The following is a 13,074-nucleotide window of genomic DNA, read 5'->3' on the forward strand; positions in this document are numbered from 1 at the left end:
CTTCAGTATGCGAAGAAGCAAACACTTGTGATGATGGAGAAATCTCGTAAGTCATCTGAAGCCGAAAAAGTTGCTCTTCAGCAAGCTCGCGAGGCCGTGGCTGCTAAGGAGATCGCTACTTCCGAGGCTGAAAAGGCGACTACTCGAGAAAATTTCATGCTCGAGTTAATGAATGAAGCCAGTGCGGATATGTCGGGTATGCTTGTTCCATCCTCCGATATTTTTCGTCTTCATGCTTCGTCTCTTAAAGTTTTCTACTCCGTTGCTTTTAATAGGTTCTTTTACTGATGCTGTTGCCGAAGAAGAGAGGGTGAATACTAGGACGAACCTCCTTGTTAACCTTTCCCTTGATCATGGTTCTTTGTTTTGGGCTACCCCAGAGAGGACCCGCCAGATTGTCAGATTTCAGGATCGCACCTCTCAAACTCGCGATTTCCTTGACTTCTGTACCAAGACCTTGTCCATGGTTTATAACTCCATGTTTCCTTGGAACGTCCAACCAAAAACTCTTCCTGAATTGATGGAAAAATTCAAGGATGCCCGCAGTATCCATGATTTTGTCAGAGCTCAATTGGTAGCTGGCGCCAGATTTGCTCTTATCATGCTTCAGATCTGCCACTCAAATCTTGACCTGACCCAAGTTGTTGCGAAAGTTCATGAGAAGGTAAAGCGCCGAAGAGTTGGTGTCGACCGGATCAACACGAAGGTTTCGCCTATAGCCGAAGAAATGATTGAAGACCTTCTTCGGATGGATGCCGACTTTTTTGCAGATGGTCATTATGCTGATTTTCTTGGCGCTGCTCCCGAAGAAAACATAATTACCCTTGATGACATTCTGAATCATGACTAATTTTTTTCCTTTGGTAGATAACTCTTCTTTTTGACCTAGAATTGTGATTATATTGTAAAACAATCATCATAGTTCTATATTTGCCTAGCCCCCGAGTGTTTCGGTGGCTATTTGCTGTATTTGTATATTGCGAGGTTTTGAACCAAAGCATTTATTTAATATGTATTTATGGCAAACATCAGCCCCCGAGCTTCTTTATTGAGTACTATTTTGTATGTTTATTGACTCACGAGGTATTTTAATACCAAGGCAAGGCTTTTTCTTTTTTGAGGAACTATATTGAATTTCGTCGAGTCAGAAACTTTGAGTATGTCGATAAAGAAAAATTATATTGACACTATCTTTATTATATTGCAGCACCGCGAGCCCGCCTCATTAAAAACCTTTTCCGGCCCCACTCGGTGCCCCGAAAAAGGAAAAGAGTGCGTCTGAAAACTCGCGGGCGTTTCAGTACATTGAAGTTTTACAAGGACTATATTTCGACTCTAGGCATAGAACCGCCCGAGTTGCGCCACGTTCCGGGGGTTTGGCTCCTCCACCCCTGTCTTCTTGTCCTTTATCCCGTATGCTCCTCCTCCGATTACTTCCGTGACAATGTAAGGGCCAAGCCATGGTGACTCGAGTTTTTCATGACTTTTTTGCGTGAGCCGAAGAACTAGGTCTCCCACTCGAAAAGATCTTGGCCGCAAACGTCGACTGTGGTAATTCTTCAAGTCCTGTTGGTATTTGGTTACCCGAGACAGTACTTCATCTCGAGCTTCATCAAGTGCGTCGACGTCATCTTCTAACGCTTTTCTCGACATTTCTTCGTCATATTCGACGACGCGTGGAGAGTTGTGCTCTATCTCGATTGGTAATACTGCTTCTGCTCCATGAACCAAGAAAAACGGAGTTTCCTGTGTTGCTGTGTTTGGTGTTGTTCGGATGCTCCACAACACACTTGGTAGTTCTTCGGCCGGGTATGTCGAGCTTTTTCCGAGTGGTCCTAACAAGCGTTTCTTGATGCCATTGCAGATGATGCCATTGGCTTTCTCGACTTGCCCATTGGTTTGAGGATGTGCAACTGACGCAAAGTGCAACTTGATACCCACCTCTTCGCAATAATCTTTGAATTCGTGGGATGTGAAGTTACTGCCGTTGTCTGTGACGATGCTCTGTGGGGCACTCCAAATCGAAGACGAGGCCTTTTATGAATTTTACTCGCGGATGCTCCGTCCGGTGAATTTATCGGCTTCGCTTCTATCCACTTTGTAAATTTGTCGACTGACTACTAGCATGTACTCCTTTCCTCCTCGGCCAAGATTTGTGTAACTTGCCCACCATATCAAGTCCCCATTGGGCAAAGGGCCATGACAATGGTATTGGTGCTAGCTCTGCTGCTGGAGAGTGAGGTTTTGCGGCAAACCTTTGACACGCGTCGCAAGTTCTTACTATGTCCTTGGCGTCCTCGATTGCTTGTCAACCAGTAGAATCCTGCCCGAAAAACCTTGGCTGCAATAGCTCGACTACTTGTGTGGTGGCCACATATTCCTTCGTGTACATCCTTCAGAATTATTCTTCCCTCTTCGGGTGTGACACATCTCTGCAGGACGCCTGAAATACTTCGCTTGTACAATTCCCCTTTGACTACCGTGAAAGCTTTGGAGCGTCGAATTACTCGCCTTGCCTCGACTGGATCATCGGGTATTTCTTTCCTGAGGATGTACGATATGTACGTCTGCATCCATGGTATCCGTATCACCATGACCAGGTCCCGATCTTCTTCTTCTTCCTCTTGCTTTTCCTTGGTAGCCCCCGAGGGTTTCTTCTCCTTCTTTTTTGATTTTGTCGATTTGGTGGATCTCTCTCGTTATCTCTTCCCCGAATACACCGGCGGGACCGCAAGGCATTGCGACCCGATGTTTGCAAGAACGTCGGCTTCGTCGTTGCTCAATCTACTAATATGATTTACTTCGCATCCATCGAACAACTTCTCGAGCTCGTTGTACACCTCCTTGTATGCCATCATGCTATCATTGACTGCGTCACATTGGTTCATAACTTGTTGAGCCACCAACTGTGAGTCGCCAAAGATTTTTAGTCGAGTTGCACCGCAGGCTTTCGCCATCTTCATCCCGTGTATGAGAGCCTCATATTCCGCTTCATTGTTAGATGCGTTAGGGAACGTCATCCGAAGGATGTACTTCAACTTGTCGCCTTCAGGTGATATGAGTACTACTCCTGCGCCAGCTCCTTCTAGTCTTTTGGACCCGTCAAAGTTCATGGTCCAGGTTCTCGACAAGTCTGGAGGTCTTGTGTTTTGCAACTCCATCCACTCTGCGATGAAGTCCGGCAGTACTTGCGACTTGATCGCTTTTCTTTTTTCATACGTGATGTCCCGAGGGGAAAGTTCTATTCCCCAAAGGGAGACACGACCCGTAGCTTCTGGATTGTTCAATATATTTGATAAGGGAGCTTCATTGACCACTATGATCGGGTGTGCCGAAAAATAGTGGCGCAATTTTCGTGCTTGTTGTGAACACTCCATATGCTAGCTTTTGGTACCGAGGGTACCTTTGTTTTGAGGGTGATAAAACTTCGCCGACGAAGTATACTCGGCCTCTCGCACGCCATGGAGTTTTCCTTCTTCTTCCCTTTCGACAACTAGCACCGTGCTCACCACTTGGGGCGTGGGCTGCGATATACGGCGGGAGAGGTTCCTTTTCCTTTGGCGCCACCAAAATTGGTGGTGTCGAGATTGTGCGCTTCAAATCCTCGAAAGCTCTGTCGGCTTCTTCGTTCCACTGGAATTTATCTCCTTGCTTTATCAGAGCGTAGAATGGTAACGCTTTTTCTCCCGACCCTAGCGACGAATCCGCTCAAAGCTGCGACTCGCCCCGTTAGTCTGTTGTATTTCTTTCAACTTTGTTGGCTTCCTCATTGTTACGATAGCTTGTATTTTATCGGGATTTGCTTCAATCCCTCTTGCTCGAGACTAGAAACCCCGAAGTTCTCCTCGTCGGGACGCCAAAAGAACACTTCGTGGGGTTCGGCTTCGAGCGAGAATTTGTCGAGGTTGTCAAAAGTTTCCTTGAGATCCTCGATCAGTGTTGTCCCCTTTTTTGACGTTATGACGACATTGTCGATGTATACTTGCACGTTTTTCCCGATCTGTGTCGCCAAACACTTCTGCATCATCCTCTGATATGTTGCTCCCGCATTTTTTAGACCGAAGGGCATTGTTCTGTAGCAAAACACGCCGTAAGGTGTAATAAACGCGGTCTTTACTTCATCTTCTTCTTTCAATCTAATCTGGTTATAACCAGAATATGCATCCGGGAAGGAAAGACGTTCACATCCAGTAGTGGAGTCGATAATTTGATCGATCCTCGGGAGGAAAGTGATCCTTTGGACAATGTTTATTGAGACACGTAAAGTCGACGCACATGCGAAGGACCTTAGTGTTTTTCTTCGGCATCAGACACGGGGTTTGCTACCCATGTGGCTTACGTGAATATCTCTTTGATAAAACCAGCTTCTCGTAGTCGATTAATTTACGACGGCATGGCTTTGCGGTTTGGTTCCGAAAAACGCCGCAAAGGTTGTTTGATTGGTCTCGCTATCGGATCCAAGTTTAGGTGGTGCTCGGCAAGTTCCCTGGGTACTCCTGGCATGTCGGCTGGACACCATGCGAAGATTTTCCAGTTCTCACGGAGGAACTCGACGAGCGCGCTTTCCTATGCGATATCCATGTCGTTTGCGATAGATGTCGTCTTTTTCGGGTCTGTCGGGTGAATCTGCACCTCTTTTGAATTTTTCTCGGTATTGAAAGTTGATTCTTTGTTTGGCCTTCCAACGTCTGGCAGTACGTCGTAATCAGTCATGCTTTTTGACGCCAAGTACTCAGCTTGCATCCCGAAAGTTTCTGACAGCCGGTGAAAATCCTTGTCGCACTTATCGGCTAAGGCAAAGCTTCCTTTGACTGTGATTGGTCCCTTTGGTCCAGGCAACCTCCATAACAGGTATGTATAATGTGGCACCGCCATAAATCTAGCATATGCTGGTCGTCCCAACAGAGCGTGGTATTGCGACGGAAAATCCACGACTTCAAATTCGAGCCTCTCGATTCTATAATTTTCTCGGGTCCCAAACTGAACGTCGAGGTTGATCTTCCCCAATGGATAACTTGGTTTCTCCGGTGTGATGCCGCGGAACCTTGTGTCTGTTGGTTTCAAGTTTGCTAAGGATATGTTCATCTTCCTTAATGTATCAGCATACATAAGGTTTAGGCTGCTGCCGCCGTCTATGAACACTCGAGAGACATCAAATCCCGCGATAACTGCCGGCGTAATAAGTGCTCGACCGCCTCGGTCGAGGAACTTGCTGCGGATGATCTGCTATGGTGAAGCCAATATCTTGTCCCGACCAATTAAGGTACTCAACTGTTGGTGGAGGCATTTTCTCCGCCATAAACACCTGTCGTGAGATTACTTTCCGAGCTCTATTGGACGGCCTTCCCTTCGAATCATCGACACTCGCTCCGTTGGAGTTAGGATCAACATAAGGTGGAGGTGGAGGTGCTGCCGCTATTCCGAGCCGATGCCGATTGTCGTCCGTAATCGCGGGAGGAGGCGGCAAGTGAATCTCGCTTCCGGGTTCTCGAGGATTTCTCTCGTGCTGCCCGCGCGTTAGCGTTCTCCGCATATCGCAACATTGCTCGAAAATTTCGACGGTCTTTCTGCAGGTGCCCCGACCGTCTTTTACCGTTCGTCGTCGAGGAAAAAATGCATCTGACACGGTCCATTCATCATCTCTTCGGGGGACACGAAAGGTCTTGGGAACCTAGGCCCGCTATTTTGCCTGTTGCGTGAATCATCCCCGTTATCACCTCGCCGCTCACCGCTTCTCCGATAATCATCTCTCGTTGTTTCCTCCCGTATTTGTCCGAAAACCCGCCGAAATTTGTCCTGGAGCGTCATAGTTCCGGTACCGCCGAGGAAATCTTCGCCTTGGTTGATAGTTTCGACCACGGTCCTCCTCTCGGTGACTCGTGCCGTTTGTTGTGGACAGCGTCTTCTCCATCTCGCCCATTTATTTGCTATCTCCATTAATGCGGATCATTGTCTTTGGATTGGTCCTTCCCAAGTCCTCGACAAAATCTCCACGCTCGACTCCTGCGACAAACGCGTCTATTGCTCTCTCGTCGGATATATTTTCTCGCCGAGTTTTTGATGATATTCCACCTTTGGATGTACTTTCTCATTGGCTCGTCCGGCTTTTGTCGACATGCTCTCAACTCCTCTAACGACGCAGGTTTTTTGCACGTGGATCCGAAGTTCTTGACGAACACATCCTCGAAACTTTCCCGACTGTCGATGGATCCCGGAGTGAGTTTCTTTATCCAAGATCGTGCGGCTCCACTCAAATGCACCCGGATGCTTTGCATAGCTCGTTGCCCCGGTTCCTCCCGTGAGCTTCACCGTCTCCGGATAGTCGACTAGCCAATCCTCCGGATCTTGAAGGCCGTCGAACTTCTTGAAATTATCGGGTAACTTGAATCTCGAGGGGACTCGAGTTTTTCGGACTCTCCTCGTGAAGCATGGTAAGCCGCACATATCTTCGTCGTTAAGCTCCGGAGATTGCCGATGATCCTCTCCGCTTTGCCGCGCTCTCGTCGACCCTTGCTTGCGCTCGCCGTGTCTCTTGCTCCACTTGGTCCTTCGAGTGCTGCCGCCGTTGCCGCTGCGCAGTCGTGGACTATTTTGCCTTGCCGCTCCTTCCGGGAGGCGTTGATACAAACGCCTGTCCCCATAGCTCCAACTCCTCGCTACCGCCATATTGTACGAGTGTTTCCCTTGGATCACCCGGAGGTGGTTTAGATGCAAGGATAAAAGCATGTGTCGCCATATACCCAGCTTTCCGGTGTCTTAGGGATGATGTTTCCTCTTGTATCTATCGACATGAAGGACATGTCGAGGTTTTGGACCAAGTGTTCTCTTTTCGCTTCGGGTATGTGTTGCAGCCTTGATCTTGCTCTGTTACGCGCCTCCCCGTGGCTATCACCCGAAGTTCTAGATTGTCGACTTAGATCCGCCCTTCTCCTGCCTGGATGCGTAAGCCGCCTCCTTTCTCCCGTTCAAATCAGCCGTCTGTTTTTCCAATTCCACGACGGCTCGTGCGAGCCTATATTGATATGCTTGTAATTCCTCCGGTGTGGCCGTGGTAGCCATTGGTTCTGTACCGTTCATAGCTCTCGCGGCTCCGTCCCACGCCGCTTGTGAAAGTTGAACTCTATCTCGCGGCTGCGGCCCGACGTATTTGTTGCCCGTGCCTTGTCGCAGATTGGAGGGATCGACGTATGGATTTCCCGGATCGTCGAAAGCCTCGAATGTTTCCTCTTGATCTTCAATGGCATAAATCCGATGATACTTTGTACTCGGATCTATGTTGGGTTTGGTGACATCATCGTTGAGATTGATGAAGACCTTGCCCATCGTGATAGATTTGTCGATGAAGTCGTAACTGTCGACATCGCTTGAGCCATCGCTTATATATGAGTCCGCAGATGACTCAAACGACATGTCGCCGAAGATCTTGGCGAGTTTCTCTCTTGCTCTGGTGCTGATGTAACGTGTCGCCGAAGTTTCTTCTTCTCCTGACTCGGTTGATGATGCATAGCTTGAAAAATCAGAATCGACCGCCGACGATCCCGACGAAATCGGAATTTCGACACGATACGATCCCTCCTTCTCGACGCGAAAGTGAAACCTTCCGAACGTCATCTCCATGGGCTCCGCCAGATACGCATATGCATCCAAACGGGAGGGTGGGTGAGGAACAAAATCGACAAGACCAGCAGCGATCTGTTTACCTCAATCCATTGTGTTGCTTGCGGTTGACGACGTCGAAGATCTTGAACGTGCCATTGAGGTCAGATCCTTACGCCTCTAGTTCCCACAGACGGCGCCAATTGACAAGGTATCAACTTGTCAATGCCTATGGATTGTAGGCTAGGGTTTAGTTGGAAGTAGAGGGCAAGTAGATCTCGAAGGTTTCAGCCGAAAAGTACTCGACGATTGTGAAAACTAGGGTTTGTAGACAATGATTCGATTATCTCTTCGTCCCTCGACTCCCCCTTTATATAGGAGGTGGAGCCGAGGGATTCGTGCTATACAAGTTACAGAGTCCGGAACGGTTTCTAACTCATCCCGCCAGATTACAAACAATACTTCCTATTACAACTCTTAACTTTCCATAATATATCTTGGGCTCCCGAATCTTCTTATTCTTCGGGTAGTGGGCCTTCAGTAAACCCCGGGTACTATCTTCGGCAAGCCCATTTGGGATGCCTATGTCACCGGCTTCCTGCTCCTGGGCTGGACTTCATCCTTCAGGATCTACAGCAACTGGGCCGCCCAATGGGCCACATGCCTCATCACCAACTATGGGCCACCCGGCCTTGCCGGTTCTAGGCCATGCCGTTTATATACCCATAAAGTATACCCACAATAGTAGCCCCCGAAGTTCTCCGAGATTCATCATTCCTCCGACTTCAATCAGCTTGGATCCGAAGAGAATCTTGAAGAGCTTCAAAACTTTTACTTGTTTCCGGCTTCATCTGCTCGGAATTCCTCTTGTCTTCGGAATTGGTAACGTAACGGAGATTCCACTTTTCCCGCGCACAACCTCCTCTTTTCCCGCGCTAAATTTTCGGAGATGCGAATCTTTAGCCGGAAATTTCGGGAGCGCACAGTTAAGTTACCTCCACGTCGTTTTACCGCTTTTGACCTAAGACACGTGTCAATCATCTGACGGTGTGACCGTTCCGTTTCCACCATTGGATCCGAATCACGAATCTCCGCGCGAGGTCTATAAATACCCCTCAGCTCGGTAACTTCGCATTCTTTCACCGCATCCTCACCGCATCGTCTTCCTCCTCGCGCCGTGCCGCCCGACGGATCATAACTCCGGCGAGCTTTCTCCACGGGAGCTTCGCGCGCCGCCGTTCCAGACCTCTCTCCGAACCGAGTTCGCCACGGTTGATCGGGAAAATGTCTCCGCCGCCGATTCGTGGTCATCGGAGGCTCAAAGCTGCAAGTTCGACGACCTCCATCTCTTCGGAGCTTCGCCGGACCGCCGCGACATTAATCGGTATGTGCACCGGCCCCGTAGAAGAAGAAGTAGACTTAGCGTAGTTTTCCGGTTACTCAACTTAGTTCGCATGGGTGCAGCCGGAAGCATGTCGCATGGTTCACCACACTGTACTGGTAGTTCTCCGAGTAGCCCGGATCCCAGCACTGTAGAACCAATCTGCCCGGATCCCATTGCATATCTTCCACCATACGTTTCCAACATTAGGCTCGCTCAACCATTCTCTGCCTCTTCCAGTACCGTATTAGGCCAGATTCCAACCACTCAAGAGCTCCAAGAAGAACTCCCAGGCCAAGCTAGAATGGCAGCCAAGGTTCAGGAAGCGGAAAACAGGAAGGCTTCCAAGGCCCGGATCCGCGAAGGAGTGAGGGGTCAATGGTGGCCCTGCGAGACCACTGACACGGAGCTTAGAGAGCTCCAGAACGAGGGCATGATCTCCGAGCACTGGAGTTTCATGCGCGACTCCAACGTCCCCAAACCCGATGCGGACGAACGAGTTATGACCAAGGCATGGGTTGAGCGCTGTCTATCGCTCCCCTGTTCGGAGTTTTTCCTCTCCGTCCTCGATACGTACGGGCTCCAACCCCACAACATCTGCCCTAACTCATACCTTCTCCTCTCCAACTTCGCAACTCTCTGCGAATGGCATCTTGGGATCCGACCAGATGTCAAGCTGTGGCAATTCTTTTTCCGGTTGAAGAAGGAGACAAAGGACAAGGAGCGTGACTTCCATGTTCCGGCCTGGCCGTATGTATCCGCCCCATGATTCCCACGAGTCCGTCCGGTACTGGAACGCCTGATGGTTCTACGTGAAGAACGTTTCAGTTCCGAGTGTCCACGATGGACTCCCCACCTTCAGCAACAAGCCCCCAGAAGAACTGGCTAGCTGGAGCTTCATCCCCTCGCTCGCCCAGACTCCGATACTGGATAAGGCGGCCCGGAGGATTTCCTGGTTGGTCCACGATGGACTAACCGGAGCCCAGCTGACCCTTAGCTGGTTCTCCCGAAGAATCCAACCTCTGCGCTACAACGCACGCATGATGTGCGCATATACTAGGGCGGACGATCCTCTCCGGGTGACGCGCCACGATCTTCCGGCTGACTCCCTCAAGAGGAGATTCAAGAAGCTGGTGAAGATAGGACGGGGCCAAGAGGTCCCGGAACTGATTAAAGACATCAAGACGAACGACCAATGTCCTCCGGTAAGCACTTGCTTCTTCATTGTTCTTCAACTTCTCAATTTTTATAAGTGTTTTAACTTGTTCTTCTAACCCTCCTCGCAGCTCGATACTTTGGCGGAGGAGGATCTACGCACCATACTCCGAGTCCCAGTCAGCGGTGATGCAGCGGAGGAGGATCCGGAGGAAAATGAGGAGGAAGAGGAGCGCGTGCCCCAAAAGGCTGCTCCTCGTCCTTCGAAGCTTCCCCGCGCCAAATTTTCCGGCCCTGAAGCCGGAACCAGCGGCGAGGCCTCCGCCAAGAAACCCAAAGTGACCAAGCCACCTCCGCTTGACTCCAAGAAGGCGGAACACTAGCGCCTCAAGCTGCTGACGACAGCAGGGAAACGCTCGCGCCCCAACATTCCGGGCGCGACGTAAGTCTCCGAACATCATGCGTCTTTTGTCTTGATAGACTTTGTTACTTATGTTTTTCCTTTGCCTGCTTGTAGAAATCCGAGTTCCACCGCCACGCGGACCAACGTGCAAGAACCCATCACAAAGTATATGAAGAAGTCCCCAGCCGTTGGTCCTGCCACTCCTGCTCCGCCAAGCGCCCCCAAGCTACCCCACAGCCATCTCCTCCTCCCGCGAATCAATCTCCTGCTCCTGCTGCATCCACTCCACCGGAGATAATTCCGGTTAGTAGCGGCAGAGCGGGCGGAGAAAGTTCCGGCGCCAAGGGCCATGCCCCTGAAGAAGCTGAAGCACAAGGCCGTGAAGAAGCAGAGGTCACCTCCTCCAGCAAAGCTGAAGCTGCAACTGGTGATATGGTCGTTTTCCCCAAGAATTATGGAGATCCGGCTGATCTTTCCTCCACCCCCAAAGCCTATGCCACAAAGTTTTTCAACAAACTAACGGAGGCGGAAAAATGGGAGTTGGAGCAAGATCTGCTCAACTCAATGTTAAACAATGCCTGGGGCAAACCGGACGCCGAGACGTCGGAGATCCAAGACTTCAAAAGGGAAACCGGCCAGTTCTTGGACAAGCTCATCTGCAAACGGAAGGCAACTCCCCTGTAGCCCCCAAGTATTTAGGCGGAAACTAGTGTAGTTAGCGTCTAGATACTTAGAAAAACTCAAACTAAAGAAGATTTAAATGTCGTGGCAGCCCCCAAACATTATGGCGGAAAGATTTCCGGCAAAAATGCTTTAGAAAGACTTAACCATAAAATACTTGTGAAACTTACTCCTGCACTGACTGGATTTACAGGAACAACAGGCTCTGCATTTTGAGCTGCATAAAAACATTGCTCTTCAGCGCCGCGTTACCCTCAGCCAGGCGGAAAAGATCCAACACTACAAAGAGAAGAATGCGGATCTGAAGAAGCAGCTATCGGAAGCCCAAGGTTGGTTTCCGACTCTCTTTGGCTGTAGGTTATGTTCGGCATCTCAAATTTAACGTTTTACATATCTTTTGAATAGGTGCATCCTCGTCCCTTGCTGCAGCCTCCTCTGAGCTGGAAACTCTGCGCGCCTCCCAGAAAAAGCTTGAGGCAAAACTTGCCGAGACGGAGAAAAAGCTCGCTGAGAAAAGCTCAAAGCTCATCCACAAAGAGGGCGAGTTCCAGCTCAAAAGGAAGACTGACAGTGAGACCATCAAGGAGCAGCAGAAAGAGCTGGGAGGACTCCGGAATTACATGGAGACAGCGGAGAACTGCTGGGACCTGCTTAATTCCGACTTCATGGGTACGTCCTCGAAACTCATAGAGTATTGCATATGTTGCGCTTAATTTGTTATACTTATCAAAAATTGCGTCCTTCAGATCCGCTTGGATATAATGAAGAACGTCGGAGCCAGTTCCCGCGCGATGATCTGCTGCAGCTAGCCGGGGAAGATTGCAAAGACCTCATCTCCGCCTCCAGGAAGATCTGCCACAACCTAAATATCAAGAAGAGCCGAACCTGCGATGTGCGCAAGCTCATCAAGAGGATCGATGTGCTTCCGGAGCTGGTGGTGGATCCGCAAGCTTCTTCGGCACGGGCGCAGTCCGCCATGTCCTTGGCCATGTGCTTGGCGCACAACCCGGAGCTAAATCTTGATCAAGTAACTGCTGGTGTTCCTCCGGACGCGGACGTCAACGCGCTTCTGGATGTAGTCAGCGGCTACGACACGCGCATTGCCCGGAGAATTTGCCATGACGAATTTTATGATAAGGCGGTTCTTCCTGCCGACGAGCCCCTCAAAGCTGAGCTTCTCAAGGAGCGCGAGGCGGATCCAGGCCTGCCCAATCCGGAAGCCAGTACACCTGGACAAGCTCCAAGGACCAAGGTGGCGCTGCAACTCCGGCTGCAAATGAAGAAGAAGAAGAAGACGAAGATGTCTCCTCTCCCACCAAGGATGCAGAGAAGGAAGCTCCTGCTGACGCAGAGAAAGCTGATTTCAATGTGGAAACTTCTCCGGCTAAGGAGAAGTAAAAACTTATTCCTGCGGAAAAGATGGAAAACAATGCATAATTTTGGCCCCGAGAGGGTTTGTAATACAACTTTAAATTCTTAAGTAGTTAGGAACGAAACACGTGTGCATGGGCGGAAACAACTTATCCTGCTATCCGTTAATATTATTTGCATGTTTCGTTTTGTTGGAAAGCAAGTGCTGATTTCTATGTTTTCTGGCTGACTCATTTGATCTTCCGCAAGCCGGAAGACCTTTAGCCGGAAACGCTCGCCAGCGGCGACGAAGCCCAATGGCAGTCCGTTAATAACCGCAGAAACAAACCCCCAGTCAAGGTGCCGGAAATCGCTACTAGGAATCCACGAGTTCGCAACAGAAAATATTTCCACCAGAAAACTTAAGCTTACGTCCTAAAGGACGATTTTTTAAAATCACAACTTTCATACACGCCTAGGCGGAAATGTCCAGCTCTGCGGTTTTAGT

The 13,074-nt window shown here is 49.7% G+C and overlaps 1 protein-coding gene across 1 annotated transcript in view; it reads right to left on the minus strand.

Moving 5' to 3' along the window:
• The window catches only part of LOC124664358, a 57,976-nt gene that overhangs the window by 12,519 nt on the left and 32,383 nt on the right, over positions 1 to 13,074 (minus strand). The window contains exon 10 of the mRNA XM_047201897.1: positions 10,069 to 10,082. Within this exon, the coding sequence (XP_047057853.1) occupies positions 10,069 to 10,082 (14 nt within the window). The remainder of the gene's footprint in view (positions 1 to 10,068; positions 10,083 to 13,074) is intronic.

The sequence above is a fragment of the Lolium rigidum genome, chromosome 6 (assembly GCF_022539505.1).
Source record: "Lolium rigidum isolate FL_2022 chromosome 6, APGP_CSIRO_Lrig_0.1, whole genome shotgun sequence".
In the NCBI taxonomy this organism is placed as follows: domain Eukaryota; kingdom Viridiplantae; phylum Streptophyta; class Magnoliopsida; order Poales; family Poaceae; genus Lolium; species Lolium rigidum.